The sequence below is a fragment of the Gopherus flavomarginatus genome, chromosome 23 (assembly GCF_025201925.1).
Source record: "Gopherus flavomarginatus isolate rGopFla2 chromosome 23, rGopFla2.mat.asm, whole genome shotgun sequence".
NCBI classification, from domain to species: Eukaryota; Metazoa; Chordata; order Testudines; family Testudinidae; genus Gopherus; species Gopherus flavomarginatus.
This window is the reverse complement of record NC_066639.1, coordinates 13,201,261-13,214,209: the sequence shown is the minus strand read 5'-3', so window position 1 is coordinate 13,214,209 and position 12,949 is coordinate 13,201,261. Positions and strand designations below refer to the sequence as shown.

The window sequence follows — 12,949 nt, the reverse complement described above, 5'->3', positions numbered from 1 at the left end:
GTTGTTAGTCAGGATATGTGGGAAGCCATGAGTGACATCTACCTAATGATTCCACATCTGCAGGGAACAAACCTGAACTTGGGAAAGCTCATAAAGTCTTTGTAGGGCATCCCAAATATTTCCTGTATTCACAGACAGTTCTTGAGTTGGTTTAACCACTTCCTCACCTGTGTAGGCAGCTCTCGGGAGCACTTCTTTCTCAGAGACTTGGAGATCTGGGACCCACGGCTCTTCCCCTCGTTCCAGCTGCAAAATGACATTAGGTTTGGAAACTGGAAACTCTATTCAGGGCAAAGAAAAGAAGGGAGGTCAGTGGAATTGGTGGGATACTTGTTACAAAAAATATTCCATCCTTTTAAGTCCAGCTCATTTGTAAACAGTAACATCCCAAGGCTAGTTTCTTTGGCTCAAAGTGCCAGGAGAGTTATTATTATTCTAAAATCATCTTCATTATGTTAGTGCCTAGGGACCAACTAACAGCGGGTGCCCACTGTGCTAGGCAAAATACAAACAGAGAATAGTAGATGGCCCACGCCCTGAAGAATTTACAATCTAAATAGACAAGACAAACACAGAATGGAGGAAGGGCTAGAACCCACTGTTAGAATGGAGATATTCAGGCCTGCCTGTAGAGCCTAGACTTTAAGAACTTACAAGTATTATTATCACTTAGCTAGTTACAGGAGTATGAAAAGAAAGAATCAAAATCTCAGTCCGCCTGTGTGTGGGCCTTCTCTCACTAGATTAGTCTGAGGATTTGATCTTAGGCTACGGCAGTGGACCCCAAGCTTTTTCATCTGGCGGACACCAGACGATAAACCACGAAGGATCGTAGCCGGCGGACAAGCATCCGCTGAAATGCCGCCGAGAAGCGGCAACATCAAGAGGCATCGCCGCCGAAATGCTACTGATTTTCGGCTTCATTTCGGCGGCGACACCTCTCGATGACGCTGCTTCTCAGTGGCATTTCGGCGGATGCTTGTCCGCTGGCCACTACATGGATGCACATAGATGCCCTGGCGGGCGCCATGGCACCCACAGACACCACGTTAGAGACCCCTGGGCTAAGGCCTTTGGTTAAGCAGCAGGGGCAGCCACAAGATGGGAAGCGAAGGGTCACATCCTCACATCCCAAACCAGTCACATTGGAATAGGGTGGTACTGGGCTCTTCGGAATACGATCCTGTCCAGATAGTGCCCATCACCATTAGATAAAGAAAGAGATCTTAAGATGGATAAAGGAAACTTAGTTTGACAGCATCCAGTCTGGCAAGAAATCACTTATCAATGGCTCCGGCTCTGAAACCTTCATTTCTGTATTGTTCTATCTTTATGGCCCCCACTTTTCTGTTGTTTATGTGTCTGGTTCTCTAATTGTTTCTCTCTTCAGTACAATTAATTGTGCTAGGTGTAGATGAGAATATTACTATATAAACTGGGGTCAAACAGGAGCGGGAAGGGAAATAGGAATCACGTTTGTTAAGTGAGGGGAACGGGAACAGGGACACAGGCAAGGTTCTGCGGTGTCAGAGCTGGGAAGGGGCACACAGGGTAAATGCTCTTTGGCGTCACAGATGGGCAGGAAGACACAGGGTAAATGGTCTGTGGCATCAGAGCTGCGAAGGGGAATGTGACAGGTTGGGTCACAGAAACCCCTCGGGACTGCCACTTGATGTGCTGAGACTACCTCTGAGCCCATTTTCCCTGCCAGCTTGGGACTTCAGTACGGTCTTGTTGAGCCAGACACGCCAGCCTGCTGCAACACAGACCCAGGTCTGAACCATGTCCCCCAAAAGCTGCAGACTTAACTCAAAACAGTTTAAGAAGTGCTCCTCTCTCCAGCAGGTACCCAGTTCCCAATGGGATCCAAACCCCAAACAAATCCCTTTTACTCTCTATAAAGCTTATACAGGGTAAATTCATAAAGTATCCACCTTCTATAACACTGACAGAGAGATATGCACAGCTGTTTGCTCTCCCAGCTACCAATTACTTGCTCTGGGTTAATTAAAAAGCAAAAGCCATTTTATTAAATATAAAAAGTAGAATTCAAGGGGTTCAAGTAATAACAGACAGAACAAAGTAAATTACCAAGGGAAATAAAACAAAAACACGCAAATCTAAACCTAATACAGTAGCAACTGAATACAGATGATAATCTCACCCTCAGAGATGTTCCAATAAGCTTCTTTCACAGACTAGACTCCTTTCTAGTCTGGGCCCAATCCTTTCCACTGGTACAGTCCTTGTTCTAGCTCAGCTGGTACCTAGGGGATTTCTCATGACTACAGCCCCCTTTGTTCTCTTCCACCCCTTTATACACCATTGGCACAAGGAGGGAATCTTTTTTCTCTTTGGTCCCTGCCTCCTTCTAAATGGAAAAGCACCAGGTTTAAGATGGATTCCAGTACCAGGCGACATGGTCACATGTCCTGTGAGGCCCCTTCTTCCCGGCCTGACTCACAGGAAGGCTTGCAAGTAAACGGAGCAATTGTCCTAGTTAACGGAAGCCATCAAGAATCTGAAGTTACATTAATGGCCCACACTTTGCATAACTACAATAGGAGGTCAGAGTTACATTTTATAGTCCTACTTTTAGCTATATGAATGATACATTCATACAGCTAGGACGAAAACACTCAGTAGATTATAAGCTTTGTAATGATACCTTACAAGAGACCTTTTGCATGATACACATTCCAGTTATATTATATTCACACTTATTAGCATATTTTCATAAAATCATATGGAGCGCAACGTCACAGGGGACACGGGGTAAACACTCTGCGGCATCACAGCAGGGAATGGAACACTATGGAACCATCTCTATTGACAAATAGAGATAAGCCTAACTGGTGTGAAGGGCTTCGGAATATGCTTGCTTGGAAACTAACCCCAATAAACATCGCATTCTCTGTGTTTCAGACTTCTGGTCATTTGCTGCTTGCTGTCTGCGTGACAAGAACCAGGGAAGCGGGAGGGTGAAGGGAAAACACTAACAAAACTGACATGACCTGATAACCAAGAGGTAAGCCTTAGAGGAAGGTTTTAATACACTTTGGAACAGATCAGGGATTCCCACGAGGACTGATGAGGGGGCCATGGTAAATACACATTTAGGTCCTTTTCCTGTTTTATATCTTATCCCCATAAGGCTTAACCTCTGGCACTGTCATGGATCCATAGGATCTCTGCAATGCCCTGGCTTTTAACAGTCCTTGGGAGGTGCCCCTTGTGTGCGCCAGACTCCCAAGGGGTTCCACTCTTCCACAAGGACAGGCCATGTAGCTTCAACACCTGAGACTGAGCCTCTGGCTTCAACACTCCCATTTCAACCTGTGAGCTCTGCCAGCAGGTCCAGCTGAACTACACTCCTGTTCAGAGACAGTTCCTCAGTGATGCTTCAATGCACCTCAGAAAGTTCTTGCTGTGACACTGGGCAGACTTTTAAAACATAGCAGGGTTTATTAGTCAACCGACACACAGCACTGGAAAGTCTTTTCATTAGCACAGAGAAGCAAAGAAGACAATATAGTCCATACTGACCAATGCCCTTGAGCTAAGCTGCTGTAGAAAACTGTTTTGTTTCCTCTCACTTTGCCTGTCCATTTGTCTTTCACTCCGGTAGAGCTCCCTGCATCTGCAAACCCAGTTCTTCCTCTTCCCAAGAACATAACAAGTCCATGGATGCTTCACTCAGCTAAGTGGAGATCCTCCCATGGACAGGTGACAATTATTTCCTTGTCTCTGTTGGGTATTCCACTGATGTAAGTTGGTCCCAGACTGTCCTTAATGACCCAGTCATATTACACCATGACAGCTATGTGACAACACACCTCACGTCTCCTGCACTTTACAATCAAAGCAATACCAACCACAGCAGGAAACTGAGGTGTGTATTGGCATCACACAAGTATCACCAAAAGTCCCACCTCTACCTCACACATACTGCTCACAGCCCCTGGAGAGAAAGCAAAGCATAGGAACTGGAAGTTAGTCCTGCAAACACAGTGTACGACAAGCTGCAATCCTCACACACTGGTCAAAAAGTAGAGGCATGTGGGTCCCTGCCCATAGAGAGGGGCTGGCTAGAGGCCTGATACCTGAGGGGCCATTCCTTGAGCAGACCATGGAGGCAGGTCAAAGGCTTAGCTACTCCTGAATTGTGATATTGAAAAACCACAGTTTGGGGAATTAGGAAATCTAGTGACTCAGGTGTAATGGGAGGGAGAATTAAACTCCCCCAGTGTGTGGAGAAGGCTGGGGAATTAAACACTAAAACTCAGGAGCAACAGCCTCTAATTCTTCCGGAAAAGGTGACTGTAAGAAACAAGAACTGTGCCATGTAACCTCAAGAGGGACAGGCTCAGAGATCCAAAGAGCCTGGAGGGAAGACAGTTTGTGGCTGCTGCAGATGGGGAGAGGACACAGGACTCTCTCCAAACTCTCACTCCCGTAGACCCTGACCTGATTTTATCATCTATGACCTACTCTCATGTCATCTGGGTAATTTTATGCTCGCTAGAGGTAAACATTATCTGAGTATTGCTTATTAGCTTGGAACATGCGTGGAGAGGCAAGGAGGTGAACATAGATAAATGAGTTATTAAGCTTGCTACAGTGAAGGGCCTTATATTAGGTGGAGGCTTTGTGGGAGAAGTTATGCTGAAGTCTGGGATTTACCTGAACAGGCCTAAGGAGAGAATCCCAGGTTAGATATTTTGCACCTTCATTTTGACAGACTGAGAAGTAATTACAAACAGGTGCAATACGCCACAGGATTCTGAAAGAAGGAAGTTTGGGACAGGCTTTAGCAATTAGGTTCCTATGAGCTATCTCAGCAGTTGGATGCATTTATATATTGGAATTATTAATAACTAAGTGATGTAAATCATGAGTATTAAGGCTTGATGCTAAATGATGGAATTCCCAAAGGCCACATATGGGTTGGGCCAGCTATTGACATTCCTGTAATCAGAGTAAAGGAGCAGATATGGTATATAGCCAACCTATTACCATAAGGAAGTGGATAAATTACCTCTCCTAGTGACCATTTTTTTCATTTTCTCGGGTCCCTGAGACAGTGTAAACTAAAGCAGGGCCTCCCTTCTGATGGCCTCCCTTGCCCCTCGATCTTTGTTTCCAATGGCGTCCATAACTTGAAAGTATGCACAGTGCAAGACCCTCTTTACTATACTGATCTTAGTCTAATTGTTACGTGTATTGATCCTTGCCTATGATTTCAATTATAACTGTCTGTATGAAATCAAGTTTCTGTGCGTTTCACCAAATTCCATCTTCTTAGTTAACTTTGAGGAGCCATGTACAAGGGCAAGTTGTACCCCAACATGTAATCTTACAGGTGTAAAAATTGTACAGGCTACACTACCACCCTGGGATATCATCAACATTTGCGCCTGGGTAGTGGCAGTGCTATGGGAGGGAGGAATGCAGCAAGGACTCAGGATCGGTGGCCGGGCTGGCTGTGCATAGAGATGGGGAGGTTATATGGGGAGGGAGGTAATGAGTGGGACAGGGTGGTGAAGAGTTAAAATAGTATTTAGGGGAGGAAACGTATAATGAAGTGAAACTGAACAGAAAGAAAACTGGAGTGCAGGCTCTCAAGCAACAAAGTTTGAGTAGGGATTCGGGGTTAAAGGTCTGGGATCCCCCACAGCTCTAGATCCTCAAACCTCTCCTCCCTCCCACTGACCCACACAGCCCATTTCCTGGGTGCCCCTCCTCCACACTCCCCAACTCTTCATCTCATTACTCTCAGCCGGCACCACCTCCCACCACCTTGGGAGCTTCTTGTGTTCCCTCCTCATCTCTTACTACCTCCTTCTTAGCTCTAACCCTGCACACACTCTCCCCATGTCCTGGCACCCCAGAATTAGCTACTCTCCCCTTCCTCTCCTCCTCTCACACGGCTCTGGTCTCCTTTCACCGTTGGGCTCTTGAATTGCAACATTATACTCACTTCTATCGAAAGAGGAGCTCATCTGACTGTCACACAAGCCATGCGTCAGTCACACACCTATTTACACAGTTCAGAATTCTACAGGCAGCATATTTTCCTCTTTAAAAGATTTAATTTTTAATAATTTTTAAAACATTTTTATTTATTTATAATTTATTTATAATTGTATTAATTAATTTTAAAAAACAGTTATTAACGTAGTTATTAATGTAGCCAATAAGCATACATGACATGCAATTTCAAAATGACTGATGACAAATGTCTAAAAACTATTCTAGTGGGTGGGAGATAAGGCAAAAAAAGGCGGGCAAGGAAACTTGTCAAAACTTGGACGATGAGTAAAGGTATAAAGTTATTACTACTCAGGTTTTTCAGAGACCCCACAGCTTCTAATAACCCAGGGGACAGGAATCCTTACCCAGCGAGGTCACATTCGCATACTTCTCCTGCATGACATCCCTGTAGAGGGCTCTCTGAGTCGGGTTCAGCAGAGCCCCCTCTTCCCTGGTGAAATACACAGCCACCTCCTCGAAGGTCACCGGCCCCTGAAAGAGCAAGAGTCCAACACTCAGTACCTGCTGCCCCACACTCATGGGGGAGAGGAGCCAATCAAATGGAAGCACTGGGTGGCTCACAGTCAGAGTCCCACCCCACCCCGCTCAGAGCAGCAAAGAAATGCCAGGGTGAGGGGACAAAGCGAGAGCCCCTTGTCTCTCCCAGCAGATCCATCACCCCACTAGCCACAGATGGATACAGGAGATGGAGGCCCTAGCAGGGTACAGGGAGAGCTCGCTGGCAGGGAGCCCAATGCTGTTCTCATTGTGAGGAGGTGGACAGGACCAGACTTAGTGGGGGGCAGACTACATGACGGTCCAGGGGGGCCTTGATGAGGGGGTTTCTCCAGCAGAGGTGTCCTGTCTCTCCTCTCCCCACTTCTCTTCAGCTGTCTGCCCTACAACTGTTCCTGCAGCCCTGCCCCCTTCCCACACTTGGAGCTGCCCCTGCCAAGCTGCTCCCAGGAGCCTCCTGTGTGCTGCGCATGAGGGGGTTGCTGATGTTGGGGTGGCCCCACCCTCCTACCTCTGTGCCCAGTCTCTGCTGAGCTGAGCTGCAGGGACAAGATTCTGTGCTGCTGCCTCTGGGTCAGGAGTGGCCAGTCTCTGCTGTGCTGAAAATGACAGCAGGCTGTGTCTCACACTCCCCCAACACACACACACCCCCACAACAGACACTTCAGTTACTGTTATTACTTCTTTTCACTTCCTGTCAAAATGTGCAAAGTACGTATAGTCTCTGTAATTTTATTCTTTCACATTCGGTCAGGATGACAGTGCTGTTAGTTTAGCTTTTTAACTGGTCTGTGCATTTCATCATTTTATTTCTGTCTTATGCTTAAATTCAGTTCTTTGAGTAACGAGTTCTAAAATGCCTCACCTCTCCTGGCTGGCGTAATTATCATTATTACTGTTATTACCGTATTGTGCTTTGTCATTCATTATTTAAAATGCTACTAGCAAACAACAGACTGTACATTTTGCTTGTACTTACCTTAGCAGGGCTTGATTGAAAAAAATTAGCTAAACTCAAAACTGTGCAGATGAAGACCACTTATCTTCAGATTGTATTTTTAGTCTGTGATGAAGCAGGGAGTGGGGAGGATTGACCTGGGGATGTTGCAGGGGAGTTTTACTGGGACTGTCTGCATTGGTGATGGGATATCAGGGTGTGACTTCACTTGAGGGACAACAGCTGAGCATGTAACCTGAGCCCAAGGGGGGGATGAGGCCTGGTGACACCTTCTGCCCTGGAAACCGGACAAAGGCTGGAGGAGGAGCCGGGGGGTGTGGCTGGAGGAGACGGCTGGAGGGGGTTTTTCAGTTTAGAGCTGGCTGAGGAACTGGGTCTGGCTCCCTACCCCCTGCCCCAGGATGGACCTGACCCAGGGGTCCTGTTGTCTGTACCTACAAGCTCTGGTTTGGACTGTGTTCCTGTCATCTAATAAACCTTCTGTTTTACTGGCTGGCTGAGAGTCAGAGTGAATGGCAGGAAGTGGGGGAGATGCAGGGAACTGTCTCCCCCAAACTTCATGGTACAGTTATATCTAGAAAGTAACTTAAAATTCCTATGAAAATAAATGCAGTTCCAAGTATGATACTAACAGCAAAGATGAAGTCAAATGTTAGTGAGCCACGTACACGATTGTTATCAGTAAACATAAATGTCCAAATAACTAGAAAATAAATTTCCGTTCTTAATAAAAGAGAAAAAACCTTAACCACGTATGTAAATTAAGTAAAAATGTTTTCAGTGGAGTGAAAAACAATTGACTAAAATAGAGAAGATGGCAGCAGTAACACAGAGCGTGTCTGTTAAGTAAAATCTGCTTCCTTTCTCTATATTTATTTATCTCTGCTAAAGAGAGGGTGCAAAGTATCAAACATGTGTTTCTGATACCTGCATTAAAGCTCCAGAACTGATACCTCAAGGCTTGGGATGGGAATATCTTGCTGTATTATCTCCTGATTGTTCTAAATTTACTCTTAAATTTAATATGTGGCTGTAATTGGAGTCAGTATATATTTATCTTTCTTTACATAACAATGAGATACAGTGCTCATCAGTGAATTTCTAAGTTATTTTCTGTAAAAAACCCTACAGTTTTCAGGTGCCTCAGTAGCCCCTGAGATCACAATTAAAGTTGCCCCTCTCCCCAAAATCTGAAATGGCCCCTGGTGAGCCAGGAGCAGCCACAGAGCTGCAGGGTATCTGGGGCTCTAGCAAGATGCAGCCCCCATGTGAGAGCACAAAGCCCGCCGTGAGCTGCAGGCACAGCGCCGGGCACCACAAGCCACAGCAGCAGTGTAGGAGTAAGGGTGGGAACGGCAGCCACTGATTTTAGTTTACTGTTCATTTACTGTGTGGTGTTATAAATAACTAACACGTTATGTCATACAGAATCACTGTATGCTAAATAGGGAATTGATCGATCGGTATGTAGCGAGAATAATCATGTATTTGGTATCTAAGTAAATAGGGTTGAAACACAAGACCTGTAGGCTTAGACCTGCAAGATTTTAGCTTCGTTATTTTAGGCCTTGGAGCTAAGAAACGCTGACAGAAGTAAATGGCAGAGGAATAACCTGATGCCCCTAAGATGATGAGAGAAGAGGTACCAAGTGGTAACAGGGTGAACAATTAGCCAGAAGATTAATTTTAAATAAAAAAATTCTGTAAGGCTCATTTGGAAACAGAGGTGCCTTTAACCACAGGATACAGCTGGTGCGTCAATGCTAATGAGGTATAATCAGAATCACATTACAAAAAAGGGTGCCCAGAGCAGGAAAATTGAGCTCCCTACGGAACCATCCCTCCACTGATGATCATTCCAGGAGAGACACATCAGCCCCTAATACTATTGTTCAGGATGTGAGTAGAAGTAGAGTTGTAACTTTTGCACAGGTCTTTATAGAATGTCTATATCAGGCGTCGGCAACCTATGGCATGCGTGCCAAAGACGGCACCCGAGCCAATTTTTAATAGCACGCTGGAGCCTGCCAGGACTCCAGCATGCCTCTAAAAATCCTGCCCAGCCCGGCGCGCTCTCCTCTGCCTCCACTTCCCCCGTGGAGGCAGGGAGCAGAAGCATAGCCGTGCGCACGGGGTGGGCAAATGGCTCCACTCTCCCGGCATGGCAAGCCGCGGGGTCCGTGCTCCGGGGCCGAGCGTAGCAAGCTGCCTGCCCCTCCCCCACCTTCTCCCCTCCCCTGGAGCCCTGCCGCCACGCGCAGCGCTCTGGGGGTTGGGGTTGCACGCTCCCGAGGGCAGCGTTTGGCTCCGCAGGGGGGCAGACATGCTCCCCGCTCAACCGGAGGGGCGGGGCTGTGTGCTTCCACGGAGAAGCGTATCTAGCTCTGTGTGGAGCCTCATGGTAAGGGGCCCGGACCTGGGGGGGTTGGATAAGGGGTGGGGGCAGTTAGGGGACAGGGGGCAGGGTGGGTTGGATGAGGGGGGTTAGAGGTGGGAGGGGTTGGATGGGGCATGGGAGTCCCAGGGTTTGTGAGGGGGCAGGGGGCGGATAGAGGTCGGGGGACTGGGAGCAAGGAGGATCCTGGGGGGGAAGTTAGGGTGGGGGGGTCTCTGAAGAGGGTGGTCAGGGGACAAGGAGTGGGGCAGTTGCATGAGTTGGGAGTTCTGGGGGTCGTGTCAGGAGGCAGGGGTGTGGAAAGGGGTTGCGGAGGCAGGGGGTAGGGGGAGCTGGATGGATTGGGAGTTCTGGGGGTCCTGTCAGGGGGGAGGGAGTGGTTGGATAGGCATAGGAGTCCCGGGGGTCTGGCTGGGGACAGGGCTGTGGATAAGAGTTGGGGCAGTCAGGGGACAGGTAGGAGGTAGAGTCCAGTCTGGGGACAAGGAACAGGGAGGCTTAGATAAGGGGTGGGGTCCCAGGAGGGGATACTCAGGGGACAAGGAGCAGCGGGGTTGAGAGCTGTTAGGGGGGCAGTCACCCACCACTCTCCCCTGAGCCCTGACCCCCCACATACACACCACGCCCTCTGCCTTGAGCCCCGCACCCTCCCCAGGCCCCTGCCCCGAGCCCTGTACCTTCCTCATACATACCTAGCCCTCTCTTTGACTCCTTATCCCCCTCCCCCCACCCGCAACCCTAGCCCTGACTCTGGCACGCCCACCCATACCCAGTGCCCCCTCTGTCCTGACACCTACACCTCCTCACATACCCAACCCCCAGCCCTGACTCCAGCCCTCTGCCCCCAGCCCTCTGGGTCCTCGTCGCCAGCCCCGCACAACCCGCTGCCAGTCTGGGGTTCTGGCTGACGGACCCTTGCCAGCCGGGGTCCCGGCCGCAGGCCCCGCTCAGCCCTCTGCCGGCCGAGGTGAACAGAACCCCAGACCAGCAGCGGGCTGAGTGGGCCGGCAGCGAAAGATCAACATTTTAATTTCATTTTAAAAGAAGCTTCTTAAACATTTTGAAAACCCTGTTTATTTTACAATACAACACTAGTTTAGTTATATAATATATAGACTTATAGAGAGAAACCTTCTAAAAAACATTAAAATGTATGACCGGCACGCCAAACCTTAAATGAGAGTGAATAAATGAAGACTCGGCACACTGCTTCTGAAAGGTTGCCGACCCCTGGTCTATATGCTTGGGTATTCCTAGCCTTAACTGTAACTTTAATAAAACTTGTAACACCGACCAGACCTTGTACTTGTGAATGTCTGTGTGGTCACTACCCTTGGTCTTTGTGTGCTCCTAGAGACTGTACATTTGAAACAAGTAGCAGAGGCGACTTTCACTCTGTTAAGCTTGACACTGTCGCCACCAGAGCCGACCCCGCGGTGGTGCAATGCCGCATTACAAACTGCACTTTACATACAATAAAAGGCTGCACAATACACCACACACCAGGCCACTCTCATTTCTGCGCTGCTGCTGGAGGTGGCATTGCCTTCAAAGCTGGGTGCTCGGCCAGCAGCCACCATTGGGAGGCCGCCCTGCCAGGGCTGAATTTGTGCCAGGGCTGAGCTCTGGAGCCTCTTTCAAGACAGATTAAGCACTAGAGCGAGGCATCGGGGTCTGGACGTGATGGTGGGGAGCCTGTGAGGGCCAGCGGGGATGGGAGGAACCAAAATACAAGTTCACCCAGGGCGCCATTTTCTCTAAGGCCAGCCCTGGAGCTGGGTATGGGGCAGGGGCACATCCCCTAAGGCCGTGGTTCTCAACTAGGGGTCCCTGGACCTCTGTGGAGCTGCGAGGAGGTTTCAGGGGGTAATGCAAGCAAGGCCCGTGTTAGACTCGCTTGGGCCCAGGGCAGAAAGCCCAAACCTCACAGCCTGGGGCCGAAGCCTCGGGCCATCAGCCCTGCCACCAGGGGTTGAAGCCAAAGCTTGAACAATTAGCTTTGCGGGGGGTCTGTCACATGGGGCCCCAAGTAATTGCCCTGGTTGCCACCCCTAACGCCGGCACTAGCTTTTATATGTAGAGAACCAGGCACACGCAGGGCCGTGGAGTTTTTATAGCACGTTGGAGGCCTTAGAAAGAAAAAGGTTAAGAACCCCCCTCCCTCAAGCCACACTGGTGGGTGCCCCCTCACATCTCACAGCAGCCGCTGGTTAATCAGGTCAGGCTCCAGCACTATGAGTCTGGTCCGTTTTCCTAGCCCCACCTACGGGGGATGTTTCCTGTCCCACAAATTAGAGCATTTCCACCCTCTAACCTCATGGGTCTGTTCCTAGAATGGAAGCCGCACATTAAACCAGTCCCAAGAGGTTTGCCACACCCTGGCCTCCCCCCATTCTCCACTCTGGGAATTTTTTGGCTTATTCCAACCTCTCAACCAGACTGCCCAAACCTCCCACCTCCTGTGTATTTGCTGTCCCACCCCTCCAGCAGGAACCCACCAGCCCCCTCCACTGATAATCCCTACCTGAACTGGCTCCACTGCAGACATTTTCCTTCCCGGTCCCATGAGAGGATGGGATGAGCTGGAGCGAAACATGGACGACATCCTGCAGCCTGGCAGGGCCAGAAGGGCAACTGTGGAGGTTTCAGAACAGACTTTAGTTCATGTCACATCACGATTCCCCCAGGATCTTTCCCTGCACAGACACAGCCTAGATTCTGCCATGCTGGGAGCATGTTCCATCTCTTTATTGCAGGGGAGACCTGCCCCTCCTGCCAGGCTAAGCCCACAGGGAGATTTTTCAGCCTCCCCAGTAATAAAGTCTCTGAACAAAATGCTAGAAAGGAGCAGAAGCAAAGGGGCTGGGCAGGCTCCATAGGGACACTGGCTCCTCCCTTTCCCTCCTGTTTGGCCATGTCCTGTTTCTGGCAGAGATCGGCCATCCCATTTCCCCCCCAGAGGCAGCCATGTCTACGGGCTCCCCCAACCAGCACCTACTAACACACATTGGGGGTATGACACAGGACAGCAAATTCCCACCTAACCA

The 12,949-nt window shown here is 49.0% G+C and overlaps 1 protein-coding gene across 3 annotated transcripts in view; it reads right to left on the bottom strand.

Moving 5' to 3' along the window:
• LOC127039327 (zinc finger protein 420-like) overlaps positions 1–12,949 on the bottom strand; it is a 645,607-nt gene that overhangs the window by 621,708 nt on the left and 10,950 nt on the right. For all 3 annotated transcript variants that reach the window (XM_050932726.1, XM_050932727.1, XM_050932728.1), the window contains exons 2-4: positions 12,427–12,536; positions 6,399–6,525; positions 168–281 (exon numbers count right to left, since the gene is read on the bottom strand). In XM_050932726.1, the coding sequence (XP_050788683.1) occupies positions 168–281; positions 6,399–6,525; positions 12,427–12,536 (351 nt within the window). The remainder of the gene's footprint in view (positions 1–167; positions 282–6,398; positions 6,526–12,426; positions 12,537–12,949) is intronic.